Source organism: Diabrotica virgifera, chromosome 2, assembly GCF_917563875.1.
Source record: "Diabrotica virgifera virgifera chromosome 2, PGI_DIABVI_V3a".
NCBI lineage: Eukaryota > Metazoa > Arthropoda > Insecta > Coleoptera > Chrysomelidae > Diabrotica > Diabrotica virgifera.
The window spans coordinates 7,321,482-7,339,118 of record NC_065444.1 but is presented as its reverse complement, the minus strand read 5'-3'; the positions used below and the strand labels follow the sequence as shown (position 1 = coordinate 7,339,118).

The 17,637-nt window shown below is 32.4% G+C and overlaps 1 protein-coding gene across 1 annotated transcript; it reads left to right on the top strand.

Annotated features, from left to right (window-relative positions):
• The first annotated feature begins 425 nt into the window (after nucleotides 1–425).
• Nucleotides 426–16,474, top strand: LOC114344327 (testis-expressed protein 9). The gene is made up of 6 exons (XM_050642427.1): nucleotides 426–533; nucleotides 1,837–2,091; nucleotides 5,452–5,565; nucleotides 9,781–9,975; nucleotides 14,354–14,488; nucleotides 14,581–16,474. The coding sequence occupies exons 1-6, from the start codon at nucleotides 432–434 to the stop codon at nucleotides 14,656–14,658; spliced, it is 879 nt and encodes a 292-aa protein (XP_050498384.1). The 5' UTR covers nucleotides 426–431; the 3' UTR covers nucleotides 14,659–16,474.
• The last annotated feature ends 1,163 nt before the right edge of the window (nucleotides 16,475–17,637 follow it).

Below are 17,637 nucleotides of genomic sequence, written 5' to 3'. Positions count from 1 at the left end.
GGTGCGCCACTGGTCAGGGCCGTGGTAATTTTGTAATCTGACGACGATGTGTTAGAATTTTTATTATTATTATGTAATTAACCAACCTACTAATATTATTAACGCCAACACTGGCGGTGTACTTTGATATTATTGGGGACATGATGATCCGATTGGTTTTAGCACAAAGTAAATATTTATTAATTTTACACTATTGTGGGGTGCCAAATGGACTCTCCTGCCTTTTCTCTTTATATCTCTTTGCCGACGTTTAAATTGGTAAACTGGTGAAGCACGTCTCAACACACTCCGTTTATCCGGACCTTTACATTTTCCTCTTTCGCAAAGCGCACTTATACGTCATTGCTCGTAGCCATAGCAACATTATTTACAATCTAAATCGTGACAATACAAACAAAATCTCATTACATTAATTTTGTATTATAAAGGTGATGGAATCAGACTTGTTAAAAAAAGAAGATGAATTTTATAAAGAAAATGAAAAGCTGGAACAAAGAACAAAAGAGTTAATGAAGAAAGTAACTGATGTTATGGTTAGTACTTCCTTTTATAAACGTAAGAAATATCTGTCATCATAATTCTGCGTTTCCAATTTAAGAGCGTAGACGCAAAATTTCGGGCCAATGCTTTTTAAATACATTCATTTTTTATCGAATCCTGAGAAAACTGATAATGGTAGGGGAGCAAAGTATGCTAAATGTGCAGTCACTCGAGCGTTACGGAGACCTATTGGGTTGTGAAGAGTAGGTCCTAAAACCAAAAAAAGTTATGATAAGTTTTCCATTTTAGTGGGCGCTTGCCATTTTTTAATTTAATTTTCCATTTCCAACAATCGTTTTTACCGATTATAACGCCATCTATCCATAATTCGAAAAAATATTTTGAATAAAAGTTACTTGTTTTTACGTAAGGAATCCAAATCTGCAATAAAAAATGGGGGCTCCTATTTAAGATTTTAAAGTAACCCCCACCCCACTTCCGTGGGGGGTCGTGTTTGGTGCCATTCGATAGATTTTTCAAAAATATTGAATAGGTGTATTTTACAGTTTTTCGATCTGATGTTTATTTCGCGAAATATCGCGGGATTCGTATTTAAAATATTAAATTTACCCCCGACCCCTCTCCGTGGTGAGAAGTCGTGTTTGGTATCATTCGATAGATTTTTAAAGAATATTGAGCACATTTTTTTAGTTTTTCGATCTGTCATTCATTTCGCGAAATATTCGTTTTTTTCTTGTGAAACTTTGGGACTCGCCCATTTCCTTACGCCCGGCTCAACTTACCTTATCTTAATCTGACAATTTCGAGTTTGTTAAGGATATATTTTTTTTTCGGCCCCCCCTTAACGAACTACCCTGTGTTATGAGCCAATATATGGTAGAGGTACATCTGCAGGGTACCAGGTTTCTCCCCATACGGTAATCTGACGCGCTCGAGTAACTGCAAAAATCCCCACTTGGGCTCCCCTACCATAAGTATTTTTTAAAAATTTAAACGCAGAATGAAAGATTACATTAGTACCGAGGGCCGAAAGTCCCTATGAAAACTTCTATCTATGTTTATTTTAATACGTTACACAGGGGTAAAAAAAAGAGAAAATTTAGTGTGATTTTGAATTTCAAATATTTTATTCAAAAGAAACTTTTTGTTTATTTTAATGAACTTTCGGCCCTCGATAATAAAGTATTCTTTCATTCTGCGTTTAAATTTTTCAAAAATACTTAGGTAGTAGTTTTCTCAGGATTCGAAAAAAAATTAATGTATTTAAATAGCATTGGCTCAAGATTTGGCGCTTATCACCTTAAAGTTTTATATTGGAAAATATTTTATTTTTAGAAAATTCAAGACAACCTTATTAAAGAATCCTTAAAGACAAAGTCTGACATTGATTTTATCAAACAGAACAACTTCAAATTCAGCAACAAACAAAAATCTATAGAAAAGGTAGATTATGATAAAGCTGATGATGAACTGGGTATTCCAAATGAAATTAGCAATATGGGCGTTAAAGGAGCCACCCAATATTATAAAGCTAAGCTGACGACTCTACAGGTGGAATTCGTAAAGTTACAAGCAGAAAATAAGAAAAGGGTAAATTAATCTAAGCTTACCTACATAATATTTATCGTAAACTGCAACTTGTTTCCATAATCATCAAATCTTCTTCTTGACTGGCTGTACAACTCGGGGTGAGTCTTCGCTCGCCGCATCCACTATTAGTCCAGGGCGCATCTGTTTTGAGATAGACGTTGAGAGGTGACTCATATTTTTTGCAGAAATTGCTTGGAGTTAACTCATATAATAATAATTGAGTTATTCTCCCACTCAGAAAGGCCCGGAACATTGTTTAAATAATCAAAATGTCAAAAAATGAAGGAGAAATTCGATTTTTTTCTTCGTTTTTGATTATAACTTTAAAAGTATTCATTTTCGAGGAAAGTTGTACTGACATAAAAGCTGCGTAATTAAATTTCCTACAATATAGGAGTAGTTAAAAGTTTCAAAAATTGTCACCCTTGTTGCAAAATAGCAATAATTGCGAAAAAAACATAAAAACCAAGTATTCGCATTTTACGTTTTTCAACCATTTGTGTTAAACTTAGAACCTTCTTATTTTACCCAGAAAAACTTTATGATATAGTAAAACAATACTGTAAATTGTATTAAGATTGGTTCAATAGATTTTGCAAAATAAATTTTACAATCCAGCTTTCGCAAAAAAATGCATTTTTTCAAAATGTTGCAGGACTGAAAATAAAGCAGACAGTAAGTTGAAATTTTTTTTAAATATAGAAGAATACTATGCCTTTTATTTCCAATTTGCAAAATTAAAATCGGCGTTAGCAATTTTTTTAAATAAACTTTAATTTTTGGTGCTACGCGCAGGACAGCGGATACGTTTGCTCTGATTGGGCATTCCAATGACCTTTGATAATGATTGATAAATTTTAATTTTTAGTACATTTTGATAAATAAATTTGTTTATTGCAAAATAAAAACACATACTGTGTCCTTTAAAATAATACTTTTTTAGCAAAAACTTTCTTTGTTTATATATTTTTTAACTTAGAGAATAAAATTTATTATTTTTAAACATATGCATTTGTTTAAACAATATTATATCACAAACAATAATCAAATTAGTTTGATTTTTGTGGAATTAAAATATTAAAATACAAACAAAATATAGAGTAAGGAAATAATATACATATTAGATAAAGATTGGTAGAAATTTTGGTGGAAATCAACTTGTGTGAATCGAATATTTTACATTTTCCAAATAAAATATATAATTTTTCATTACAATGCTAAAATATTTACGCTTAACGCTGTTTATTTGTCGCTATTCTATTTTTAGCGCTGTTGCTTTTAAAAACTATTTAAAAAGTCACTACAAGTATCAACTTACTTTTGCCTCTGTTCTCAAAACAATAAAAAATACCAACTTAATAATTATTAACAACAACATATTTGTTTGTCCACAGCGGCAATATTCGATAATTTTTGACAGGTCATTGGAATGCCCAATCAGAGCAAACGTATCCGCTGTCCTGCGCGTAGCACCAAAAATTAATGTTTATTTAATAAAATTCCTGACGCCGTAGTAGTTAACCGATTTTAATTTTGAAAATTGCAAATGAAAGGTAGCATATCCTTCTATATCCAAAACAAATTTCAACTTGCTATCTGCTTTATTTTCAGTCCTGCAACATTTTGAAAAACTGCATTTTTTTGCGAAAGCTATTTATTTATTTTGCAAAATCTATTGCACCATTCTTAATAAAATTTACCGGATTGTTTTATTATATCATAAAGCTTTTCTGGGTAAAGTATAGGTCCTATATGTAGCATATATGGTTGAAAAACGTAAAATACGAATACTTGTTTTTTTATGTTTTTTTCGCAATTATTGCTATTTTGCAACAAGGGTGACAATTTTTAAAATTTATAGCCAATTCCTTATAGCCAATTATTCCTTCATTTTTTGACATTTTGATTATTTAAACAATGTTCCGGACCTTTTTGAGTGGGAAGATAATTCAATTATTATTATATGAGTTAATTCCAAGCAATTTCTACAAAAAAAGATGAGTCACCTCTCAACGTCCAAATGTACTAATCCTTTTCATCATCCTTCCATCTTTTTCTGGGACGACATACTGATATTATACCGTCTGGTCTCTCAGAAAACACTGTTTTTAACACTCTATCTTCCTCTGATCTTACCACATGACCTGCCTATCTTATCCGATTAGCTTTTAGATGTCTGACGATGTTTTCAGTATCAAAGAGAGTCACCACTTCAGCATTTCAGAGCCTTCTCCACTCTCTTCTCAATTCATCTCTTTGAGAGCCAAATAATATTCTGAGAACCTTCCTTTCAAATAGTAGCAGCTTATTTATTTCCCGCTGATGTAGAGTCCATGTTTCACTTCCATATGTAACAACTGGACGAATAATTAACATGTAAAGTCTTAATTTAGATTGTCTTTAGGGATCAGTACCACAGTATAAAGAGGGACAGTAGAACTACTCTCCGAAAAATTGGAAGTAAAATCTTTCAACGCGCATGGCGACCGCGCAAGTTTCCCAGTCGCTAGACGACCACTCTTGCATTGCTAGTCGCGGAGAAACGTACGGGTTTTAACAGGGAAAATCCGCATCCACCACTAGTGAATTGCCAATTGCGTAATACCGGTATTACTTCTTGAGATGGGTGATGGGTGACTTCCAACAAGGGTGATTTTAAGGGTTGAAATATTATGATAGTATATCTTAAAGCATAAAACAATCATTATGTAACTAATAATAACCAAATGTTGACAATATTAACGTTTAAAATATTATTTTATAATTTTTTACAATTAGGGGTAGTTTTTACCCTTAAAAAACCAAAAGCGTACAACGGCTCAATATAGAAAATGAACTAGAGGGTGTAATGAGCCTAATTCCAAATTTTTGTACAAATCGATGCTGGACGAAGAAATTGCGAGGTTTTGCCATTTTTCAGCTTCATTTCCTCGACTACAAGGAAGGCAGTTGAACAGACCTTATTTTCTTCTGTTCTGGCGATCTTTCTGTAATTTGATGACGATGATCTGATATTTGTAATTCTGTGCACCTGGTCTATTGTTGAAGGCTTATTCCTAAACCCGAATTGATGTGTCGGAATCCGATTTTTTGCTTCAATAATTGGTTTAATTATCTTGAGAAGTTTTTTAAACAGCTTCGATATTAGAGGGAGCAGAGATAACGGTTTGTATGAGGAAATATGTACTGGTTTTCCTGGTTTACGAATCATAATGATTTCGGCCATTTTCCATAGCATTGGGAGGTACCTACATATTATAATCCGAATGAAGCATTTATAAGTTTTGTTAGTTTCTGCAACTAAAGTCAAATTTTGACTGCATATTGCATATTAATATATTACTCGCAGATATGTTTAAGGGAGAAGAAATAAAAAAGCTGCAGAAAGAAAATCAATCATTACAGGAAGACAAAGAAAAATGGTTTACATCGCATAATGGCGCAAAAATTACAATCGGGAGACTTGAAAGTCAGGTAGGTATTATAAAAAAAATTTATGTCCAATGATTCCCTTATACAGTGCGCTGGAATAAGTGTTACCCCCTCCCTTATTAACTTATTTATTTTTTGCACATAAGCAAAACGCTCGGACAGGTCGATTTTTAAAACAATCATAATATATTATAGCATCAATGTCTTGAACTTTACGCGATCCCTCTTCAGGTGACAGGCATAACTTTTATTTTTTTAAATGGGAAAGTACATCATGTGACACCTCATTTAAAAGCTTTTGAAATACTGATTACAAAAATGCATAATACTTTAATCCTTTTTGAGAGCGTAGGCGCAAAATTTCGGTCGAACTCTTTTTAAACGCATTCATTTTTTCGAATCCTGTGAAAACTAATAAGTATTTTAGAAAAATTTAAACGCAGAATGAAAGATTACATTATTACCGAGGGCTGACAATCCCTTAGAATAAAGAAAAAGTTTCTTTTGAATGATATATTTGAAATTAAAAATCAGACTAAATTTTCTCTTTTTTTCACCCCTGTGACGTATTAAAATAAACATTATAGGAGTTCTTAGGGACTTTCGACCATCGAGAATACTGTAGTATTTCATTCTAAGTTTAATTTTTTCAAAAATATTTATTAGTTTTTTCAGGATTCGAAAAAATGAAATTTAGAAAGAATTCGACCAAAATTTTGCGCCTACGCTCTCAAACAGGATTATGTAATCAGGATTTGTAATCAGTATTTCAAAAGCTTTTAAATGAGGTGTCACATAATGTACTTTCCCATTTAAAAATATCAAAGTTATCCCTGTCACCTGAAGAGGGATCGCGAAAAGTTCGAAACATTGATGCTATAATATACTATGATTATTTTAAAAATCGACCTGTCCGAGCGTTTTGCTTATGCGCTAAAAATAAATAAGTTAATCAGGGGGAGTAACACTTATTCCAGCGCACTGTATATCCCTTTATACTTTTATACCATAAGAGTATGGGAGTCGTTGATTTGCTATATTCACTTATTATATGTATACACACCGGTATATTAGGCTTCAACGCCCTTCCGGTAGGGATCTATGGAGGAGTATCACGGAGGCCGCAAGCCCTTATCCCTTGCCGTACTGCTCCCCCATAGGCCGATCAGACACCAACGTATTTTAGTCTAAGCCTCAGATTCATATTATAATGTTATAGTTTTAAACTGCTGTGTTAACCTTTTTGTTTTTCCGTTCACCGGCCAGGGTTTGAACTCACGTACCTCTCAGCGTGAAGAGAGGTGAGTCGGTTGCCGTCCCGATTGGCTATCTGACTTTATTCACTTATATAAAATTTATGTGTCGCCCAACAAATTTTGGTGGCTCAGGCATGCTATTTTTGGCTTTTAGAACACTTATGATAGATTTCTTAATCCGAAAACGTTTTGTCTTATTGTGACCCTTATTTAGGGTATTTCTGAAGTTGAAGCCCTGCAGGTTGTGACTGGTATGTGTGCATACCACAATTTGTTTCAGTCCAATACTATTGTGCATGCAACTGGTAATATTCTGGACTTGGTGTTGGTCGATGATGCTGATGTAACTGTGTCCAGAGCTAATGAAGCTCTTTTGAGGGAGGGTATGCATCACCCACCCCTGGAATTTGAGATAAAGATGACCAAAAGGCGCCCCAATGATGGTGGTTTGGTTAGTGACGGTTTTTATAGGGACTTCAAGTCGGCTGACTATGTCAAAATAACTGATTTTTTGTCACAGTTCTGTTGGGATAATTTATTTTTAGGAAAAACACTGAATCAAATTGTAAATATTTTCTATGATATAGTTTACTTAGCTATAGAATTATTCATCCCCCTAAAAAGGTATTCAAAACGTAGATTCCCTCCTTGGTTCTCTTTAGAGTTAAAGAACCGGATAGTTGAGAAAAAGAAAGCTCACAAAAAATATCTTTTATCTAAATCAGTTCTTGATTATCAGACTAATTGTAAATTTTTAAAAGCTGAAAGCTACAGAAATCATATTTACTTAACAGAATTATCAATAAGAAATAATTTGAAGGGATTTTGGTCGTTTGTGAATTCACGGAGAGGAAAGCCCTCTATGCCCGCTGTGTTGAGGTATGGTGGTGTTGAATCCGGTCATGGACCAGATATAGTAAATCTTTTTGCAGAATATTTTTCTACAGTATATTCCACTGAAATATGTGTCATACCCAGTGACTCACCTACATTTGGTCTTACTAATCTGACTGGTTTCAACATAACTATATCTGATATTTATCTAAAATTATCAGAACTGGATGCGAATAAGGGTCCTGGTCCTGATGGATTGCCTCCTAGCTTTCTCAAGAACTGTTGTTTTATATTATCCAGACCTCTTTTTCACATCTTTAATATCTCCTTAAATACGGGTGAATTTCCAGAATGTTGGAAAAATAGTTTTTTAACACCCATTTATAAAGCGGGAGATAATTCATTGGTGAATAATTACAGGCCCATTAGTATAATTAGTGTAATACCAAAGATATTTGAATGTTTTGTATGTGACTATCTTAAAGCTTCACTTGAAAAACAACTAGTAGACCAACAATTTGGATTTCGGAATAACAGATCAACCGAATGTAACACACTAGTATTTGTGGACTTCCTGAGGAAGGCATTGGAGAGGGGTTCTAGGGTACATGCACTATACACCGATTTCTCCAAGGCCTTTGATCGGGTCAACCATAATATTTTAATATTTAAACTTAAACAAATGGGTGTTAATGGTCCACTTCTTGAGTGGCTGAGAACATACTTGATTGACCGAGTTCAGATGGTGCGTATCAGGGATTTTGTTTCCAGTGAGATTAAGGTTCATTCAGGAGTACCTCAGGGTTCACATTTGGGGCCCCTGTTATTTAACATATTCATCAATGATATACACCACTGCTTCCGACACAGTTCACCTCTGCTTTTTGCAGATGATCTAAAGTTCTATACAATTATCAACAATACAGAAGACTGTATTAATCTTCAACATGATCTTGATCGGTTGAGTGAGTGGTGTATGTTGAATGCCATGGCCCTGAATGAATCTAAGTGTCATGCTATTTCTTTTGGACGATCGAGAGACCCAATAGAATATAATTATAATATACAGAATATTCCTGTTGACTGGGTTACTGAAATTCGTGATTTGGGAATTAATTTAGACTGTAAACTTTTATTTGAATCACATTATACATCAAAAATTTCCAAATCTTTACAAATGCTTGGTTTTATAAAAAGATGCACTAGAGACTTTCAGAATATTGATGCAATTAAATTACTATATTGTTCTTTAGTTAGACCTCATCTAGAGTATTGTTCTTGTGTTTGGTCTCCATCTTACAATATTTACATAACAAAAATCGAGACAGTCCAACACAAGTTCTTAAGGTACATAGCATATAAACTGGGTACCTATACCTTTTGAGTTAAATCAGTTAAATTATTATCAAATTGAAACCCAATTGGGTATTCTCTCATTGCGTGACCGACGAGTAATTAAGGATGCAAGGATGCTCTATGGCATAATTAATTCAACAGTTTTGTGTCCTCAGCTACTTGAGCAGGTTGGTCTCCATGTACCTATCCGCAGAACTCGATTAAATCAAACATTCTATGTTCCTATCCATAGAACCAACTATGCATATAACAACTTTTTATCTCGAGCACTAAGATGGGCAAACACTCAACCTGATCTAGATTTCTTTGCACCGAAGTCTGAATTCATCTCTGGCCTCAGACGTTTGTTTGTTTGAGTAGTTGTTGGATATTCATTATTGTGATATATGAATCTGATTTATGTGTTTAAGTTTGTGATATTTATATTTTATTGTATTATTGTTTTATTATTACTATTTTATTGTAGTTTTATTATTATTGACACATGTATTATGTATATTGGACTTATAAACTTGTAATCTTATTGGGCAGTGTCCCGTTGAAAATAAATAAATAAATAAATAAATAAATAAATAAATATTTTAAAATATACTTTTTACAACAAATCTAGTATTTTTGTGATTTATGGTATACAGCCAGCTACAGGAACTTTAATTTCCTCGTGGATTTTTAAACGATTTTTAGTGTCCATACTTAAAACTCATGCAATATAGTGGTAACATGAAGTTTTGAAATTTACTTACTATTTTCGAGATTAGGTACACGTTTGAATATAAACAAAAATAATGATCGTGAATACACTTATTTTTAGGTATCGTCCGTAAATTCCAAATTTCAAGGGAAAACGACAGAATTAACATTACTTAAGAAAGAGCTGGAACAAGTTAAAAAGGACTTAAAGAAATCGACGTTAGATTTGAATAATTACGATGTTAGATTAACCAGAGCTCACGAGGAAAATGAAAAACTCAAAACATCTTTAAAAACTGTAAAAGATGAAGAAAAGGTATAAATTTATACAAAAATCAAAAACTTTATGCTATGTAAAATAATTTTTTATGCACGTAATAAGAAAATCTTGAGTAGAATACTGTAATAAACTGGAAATTTTGGTTGGAAATTTAGTACACAGAAATTTGGTTATCAGTTCCAGATAAATTTTGAAAAGGGTAGGCGAAATACAGCAACCCTGCTTCAATCCTTTCGTGACCTTAAGAGGCTACAGTAGCGATCAACAGGTAGCAACAAACGCGTTCCAAGATTGCGGCTCTAGTTTTTAACATTTTGTCGAGATATTTGGCACACATATTCGTAATATAATAAAGAATGGCGGTACAGAGCCCAATTTCAGAAATATGTTAGTACGTGGAAATTACTCTATAACTAAATAAAATATTGGAAAAAGGAGCCTGGACCGCCATTAAGAAGAAAAAAAATAAACTTTCTTCAAATAAACTTTTTTATCCCATGTGTAGATTTTGTGTAATCTTGGAACTACTAGAATTTTTTATTTCTAACAAGAAATCGAACATATTATAACTAAATAACTAATTAGGCAACATAGAGAAATTATCACTGTCATTTTGACAAACCTGCGTCAGATTTTCTCTAATCTGTTCTGTCATCTTTATCGATATCTATTCAGTGCAGTAGTGTGTTAATTTAAGAATTCGTTTTTGTTGTTTCATAGGAAAGTAATGTTTATTGATAGTTAATTGATTATATATTTGTTGTTGTTGTATAAGTTGTTGGCCTCTTTGAAAGAATAGATTGTTGTTAATTGTTAGTTTTAGTTATATGTAGGTAGGTAAGTATATTTTACGTAAAAATATTTCGAATTCTAATGCAAGTATATAATGTTTTAGGAGGATTTTTTATTCTAAAAATATTATCAATATTTCAACAAAATGGAAAAAGTAAATCAAACGAAAAATAAAGTGAAACCTTCCAAGAAAAAGTGCATTAAAAACCGTGCCAAAATTATGCGAAAATCGAAATTTGTTTCGCTTCACAACAAAAAATGATTATTTATTATTGTTTTATTATTAGATATTTCATGCAAATACCTTTCTAAATACCTATCTTAACATAAAATGTTCACCCATTTTGGTTTATTTTTATAAATATCTATTTATTAATAATAAAATCGTTTTCTATTACTTCCATTTAGCGCGAATATGATATTGTCAAAATATTAATCTTAGATAATGTCAAAGATTACCACTGTTGCCAAAGTTTATGATACTATCTCCCGAAGTTATATTTTGTTGCTACCTGTTGATCGCTACTGTTTACTCTTAAGAGTAAATTAACCAGGGTCATCGTCCACACAACTTACTTAAATATACAGGGTGTCCAGAAACTCTACCGACAAACGAAGACAGAAGATTTCTCAAATAATTTTAAGACAATGTAACCCAATTCACCTAGTCCGAAAATGCTTCCTAAGGGAGCTAGAGCTCTTTGAAGATGGCGTCATGTAATTAGTTTTTCTTAAATACCTCCAGAACGCTTCTATTTAGAAAAACGAAAATTGGTATGCATATTTACTTTCCAGAAATGAATCGATTCCATCCGTTGTGAATTTCTAGTATCGGTCATAGGCGTCCGTTTTGGCTAGGGCAACGGTTATTTTATCGCATAAATTTTTTGTCTTAAACTTTTAAGCATTTTTGACACTGGATTATTAAATTGTGAGGTATTCTAGTAGGTACTCTTGCTTTAAGTCGGTAGGATACACCGTTTTCTAGAAAAATCGTTGTCAAAGTTTTTCGTTTTTGGAATTTGAAAAAAAAAATTTCAGAAAAACGATTAGTCCAGGGCCCATCTGTTTTGAGATGGACGTTGAGAGGTGACTCAAATTTTTTTGCAGAAATGGCTTGAAAATAACTCAAATAATAATATTTGAGTTATCCTCCCTCTCAAAAAGGTCCGGAACATTGTTTAAATAATTAAAATGTCAAAAAATGAAGGAAAAATTCGATTTTTTTCTTCGTTTTTTGATTATAACTTTAAAAGTATTCATTTCCCAGAAAAGATGTACTGACATAAAAGTTGCGTAATTAAATTTCCTACAATATAAAATTAGTTAAAAGTTAAAAAAATAGTCATCCTTGTTGCAAAATAGCAATAATTGCGAAAAAAAACTATACAAAAACAAGTATTCGCATTTTAGGTTTTTCAACCATTTATGCTACACTTATGACCTTCATATTTCACCCAGAAAAACTTTATGATACAGTAAAACAATACTGTAAATTTCATTAAGATCCGTTTAACAGATTTTGCAAAGTAAATTTTGCAATCCAGCTTTCGCAAAAACAATTCATTTTTTCAAAATGTTACAGGACTAAAAATAAAGCAGATAGCAAGTTGAAATTTTTTTTGCTTATAGAAGTGAACTGTACCTTTCATTTGCAATTTGCAAAATTAAAATCGAATAACTACCACGGCGTCAGGAATTTTTTTAAATAAACATTAATTATTGGTGCTACGCGCAGGACAGCGGTGTTCGATTCACATGAAGTTGATTTCCACCAAAATTTCTTCCAATCTTCATCTAATATATTATTTTCTTACTCTATATTTTGTTGTATTTTAATATTTTAATTCCACAAAAATCAAACTAATTTTATTATTGTTTGTGAAATATTGTTTAAACAATTGTATATGTTTAAAAATATTAAACTTTTATTCTCAAGTTAAAATATATGAACAAAGAAAGTTTTTGCTAAAAAAAGTGTTATTTCAAAGGATAGAGTATGGGTTTTTATTTTGCAATAAACAAATTTATTTATTTATATCGAAATGTAATAAAAATTAAAATGTATTAATAATTATCAAAGGTCATTGGAATGCCCAATCAGAGCAAACTATCCGATGTCCTGCGCGCAACACCAATAATTAATGTTTATTTTAAAAAAATTCCTGACACCGTGGTGGTTAATCGATTTTAGTTTTGCAAATTGCAAATGAAAGGTACGGTACACTTCTATAAGCAAAAAAAAAATTCAACTTGCTATCTGCTTTATTTTCAGTCCTGTAACAGTTTGAAAAAATGAATTTTTTTGCGAAAGCTGGATTGCAAAATCTATTAAACCGATCTTAATGAAATTTACAGTATTGTTTAACTGTATCATATAGTTTTTCTGGGTGAAATTTGAAGGTCCTAAGTTTAGCATAAATGGTTGAAAAACGTAAAATGCGAATACTTGTTTTTGTATAGTTTTTTCCCAATTATTGCTATTTTGCAACAAGGGTGACTATTTTTTAAATTTTCAACCAACTCTATATTGTAGGAAATTTAATTACACAACTTTTATGTCACTACAACTTTTCTCGGAAATGAATACTCTTAAAGGTATAATCAAAAAACGAAGAAAAAAATCGAATTTTTCCTTCATTTTTTGACATTTTGATTATTTAAACAATGTTCCGGAACTTTTTGAGAGGGAGGATAACTCAAATATTATTATTTGAGTTATTTTCAAGCAATTTCTGCAAAAAAATTTGAGTCACCTCTCAACGTCCAAATGTACTAATATTTTTACAGATGCGCCCTGGTCTAGATGTATTTTACTAACTTAAAGCAAGAGTAACTTTTAGTACTCGAATACCTCATAATTTAATAGTCTAGTGTCAAAAATGCTCAAAAATTAAAGACAAAAAAGTTATGCTATAAAATATATAACTGTTGACCTACCTAAAACGAACGCCTATGACCGGTACTAGAAATTCGCAATTAATGAAATCGATTCATCTCAGGAATATAAATAAATGTACCAGTTCTCGTCTTTCTAAATAGGTTTTTTTTTAAATTCAAAGAACGAAAAATTTTCAAATCGATTTTTCTAGAAAACGGTGTATCCTATCGACTTAAAGCAAGAATACCTTTTAGTACTAGAATACCTCACAATTTAATAATTCAGTGTCAAAAATGATTAAAAATTAAAGACAAAACAGTTATGCGACAAAATAACCGTTACCCTACCCAAAACGGACGATTATGATCGGTACTAAAAATTCGCAATGGATGGAATAGATTTATCTCTGGAAGATAAATACGTGTACCAATTTTTGTTTTTCTAAACAGAAGCGATCTGGAGGTATTTAAGAAAAACTCATTACAAGACGTCATCTTCAAAGAGCTCTAGCTCCCTTAGGAAGCATTTTCGGACTAAGTGAATTGGGTTAAATTGTCTTAAAATTATCTGAAGAATCTGTCTTCGTTTGTCGAAAGAGTTTCTGGACACCCTGTATAGTTCTTTGTATTCCGCATCATTCCGTGTGTGTTGTGTTATGCACCATTCCGTGTTGAAGTCCACATAGGAAAATATCCAAACGACGACTACAAGAGGCATATAATCTACACCATTTTTTTTTAGGAAGCTAGAGAGTCTTTTAAAAAGCAAATAAGCGATTTAACATCGACTGTAAAACACATAGAGAAGCACAAAGTGGAGCTGCTAAATGGTTTTAAAAAGCAATTACAGCTAATCGATAACCTGAAAAAACAAAAGGTGAGTGGAATTTCATAGCATTATTACTACTGTGGCTTACGAAACTCTTATAAAGAATAGACAATGTTTTTAACCATTGTTAACATTTTTAGATGTATCTAGAAAGTCTGAAGATTGGCGAACTTACTGAATCAGAATATTTGAAAATATTAGACTGGAAATGGGATTAAAATACTGAGGTTTTCCGAATATAAATTTTCTTTTTTCTAACGCGACTATTTTAGTTAATATAACGCTAAGTTGTTAGGGGCCGTCCATTAATCACTTGATGTTTTTCGGCATTTTTAACCCCCCCCCCCCCCCACGATACATTGTGAGGTTTAAGGGCCGGTATTTCCAACCTCACTTAAGCCAAAGCTTACTTTAAGCCTTTGCTTAAGCTTAGATGCCTGTATTTCCACTTCAATTTGAGGCTTAAGCCTAGGCTTAAACCAAATAATTTTAAGCTCGCGCGAGAGTTGGTTTAAGCCTTTGCTTAAAATTTGTTTTCTGTTTTTTGAGGTTATTTCTATAGATTATTAATTAGAAAGTTATTTTGAAAACCAACTTTTGAGTAATAACGTTATTAGCAGATTATTAAATAATAATCTATTAATTTATTAACCGTAATAACGATTATTAAAATTTTTACTACTTTTGGAAGGTGTAGGCACATGAAAATTATTTATTTCTACAATGCTTGGTAGGTATATTTATTTTACAAAAATAAACTTACATTCGAATTTGACATTTTAAGGAATATATCCAATAAACAAAATTACAAAGACGGATCTATTGCTTATGCAAAATAACAATAAAATATAACCAGAGAAAATATAAACTATTAACACATGTACCCATAGATTTATAATACTCTAGATTGCGCCTTACGATCTTAAAATGGGTGACGGTTGCGACAGAGATAAATGAGCCTATTTGGTCGGTAGTCTCTTTTTAATTTAAGGGGAATATCGACGACGTGACTATCCCACTTTATCGAGTATTATGTATTGACAGTTCGAGCGGGTGGTGACGAGAAATGGTCTTTGGTCTTCGGACATGGATAATCGTGGTACGAATCCCATACCAACTTTACCTTTTTTATTTTTAATTTAATCAATATTGCGTTTATTAGATATTTTTACATCTGAAAAATGGACCTAAGTAAATCTAGCAGATAATAAATGTATGTATAGTAAGTTAATATTGGAATACATAATTATTTGTAAAATAAGTCATTCGTTATTAATATAAATTCGGCCTTATTCGAATGACGTGAATAAGGTTTGTATTGCTTCTACCTTTTTAAAAAATTGTAATAATAGTTTCATAAATAAAAATAATGTCTAATTACTTATAATTGAATCGGTCATTTCAAAAACAGCAAAGTCCACAATTTTCAGAAACTAACTTTTTGAGAGGAATAGACTCCTTTAAGATAAACGTTGTGTGCAAAAACGACACCAGTCCAGTAAAAACATTAGGAACAAAACTACAATATAACTCTGAATTTTGATGTCATCCATTTCATCCATCTTTCGACTATATAGGTAGTTTTCTTTGCTCTTCTGTAAAATTAGGAATATGTGACTCGTGTCTCGTGTTGTTTTTGAAATGACCGTTTCAATTAATAAATCGATGATGGTACATTATGTTGATATTAATTATTGGTAATTTGTACGAATATTTTTAACAATTACTTTATACTATTGTACCATTAACTTATTAAAAAAATAACATTGGCTTTTATATTTTTAAAAATCTATAGGTACCTACACAGTTTTTCTTATTTGTTATATATTTCTTTGCTTAGATTTATTTTAGAGATATAATAATATCTAATAAACGCAATATTGATTAAATAAAAAAAGTAAAGATTGGTATGGGATTCGAACCAGGATTATCCACGTCCGAAGACAAACGACCAGTTCTCGTCGCCATCCGCTCGAACTGTCAAATCATCTAAAATACTCGTCGATAGAGTAGAATAGTGACGTCGTCGATACTCCCCTTGAATTAGAAAGAAACTACCGACCAAATAGGCTCATTTATCTCTGTCGCAACCGTCACCCATTTTAAGATCGTAAGGCGCAATCTAGAGTATATGTACCATGTACACAAAATTAAGCGAAGTAATTGACATTGATATTGATAAGATGACAATATAAAATTAAACGTCAACAGTAGTTGTTTTTACCTCAGAACAGTTAGTTCTGGCATTTTGACGTATTCAGAGGTACCAAACCAATTAACTTTACAGTTGAGCATCAGTTTAGTTAAGGAAATGATGGAAATACGGCACCCAGCTTAAGCTTCTCCTTAACTTTTGACACAGGCTTAGCTAAGCAAAAGCTTAAGTAGCTATTGAAATACCGGCCCTAAGATACCGTATATCACGTGTATTGTGACATTTCGTGATTTTTGTAGACCCCTCCCCCCTTTCGAGCCTCACGTGATTAATGGACGGCCCCTTACTTAAGATTTTCGCGTTTTGACTGACAGTGTTATTTTACCAAATAAAAAATAATTTATACATTTATTTTTTAATTAATTATCCGCAGCATGTCACCAAAACAATAATTTGATGCCGTAATGCAGCCAGTGGCGGATCCAGAGGGGGATGTCACGGGGTCATGACTCACCCCCCAGACGAAAATAAATATCAATTCAATAATCCTAAAAAAAGAAAAACCGTGATCCGTCAAACAAAAAAGAATTGAGGCCCATCGAAAAAATAATTGACCCACTACTTAGGCCCGGCGCAAATTGAACCTAAGCGAGACACAACCTGCGCCGGCGGGACGGGTGACCTGTGCATTTATTTTGCAACCGTTGGCCATCGACGTGACGAATAGAGACGGGCAAAATCAGTGCGGACATGTAACGGTTGCTTTTGATACCGGTTTTAAAGTGGTACTGTCGGCATTCCCGTACTTGTAACTAGTAACGTTTTAAAAATATCTTACACGTTCCTAGTAGTCGTAGCGGTATGACTTCCGAAAATATCGAATTTGATCTTAAGCGGGTGCATAAAAAGATATCTTACACTGAGCATTTTATTTCTGCACATAATACCTACATATTATTTAAAATAATCTCTCCCCTACTGCTCGGTCATAACTCATATTCCTCAATTTACTGCTCGCATCACAATCATTCAGGGGCGGCTC

Bases quoted from the DNA above. Each gene is read 5' to 3' on its own strand.
- LOC114344327 (XM_050642427.1), top strand. From the start codon at position 432: ATGGAATCAGACTTGTTAAAAAAAGAAGATGAATTTTATAAAGAAAAT. The intron at 534-1,836 runs GTTAGTACTTCC...TTTTATTTTTAG, and splicing joins AGAAAGTAACTGATGTTATG to AAAATTCAAGACAACCTTAT. The intron at 14,489-14,580 runs GTGAGTGGAATT...TAACATTTTTAG, and splicing joins ATAACCTGAAAAAACAAAAG to ATGTATCTAGAAAGTCTGAA.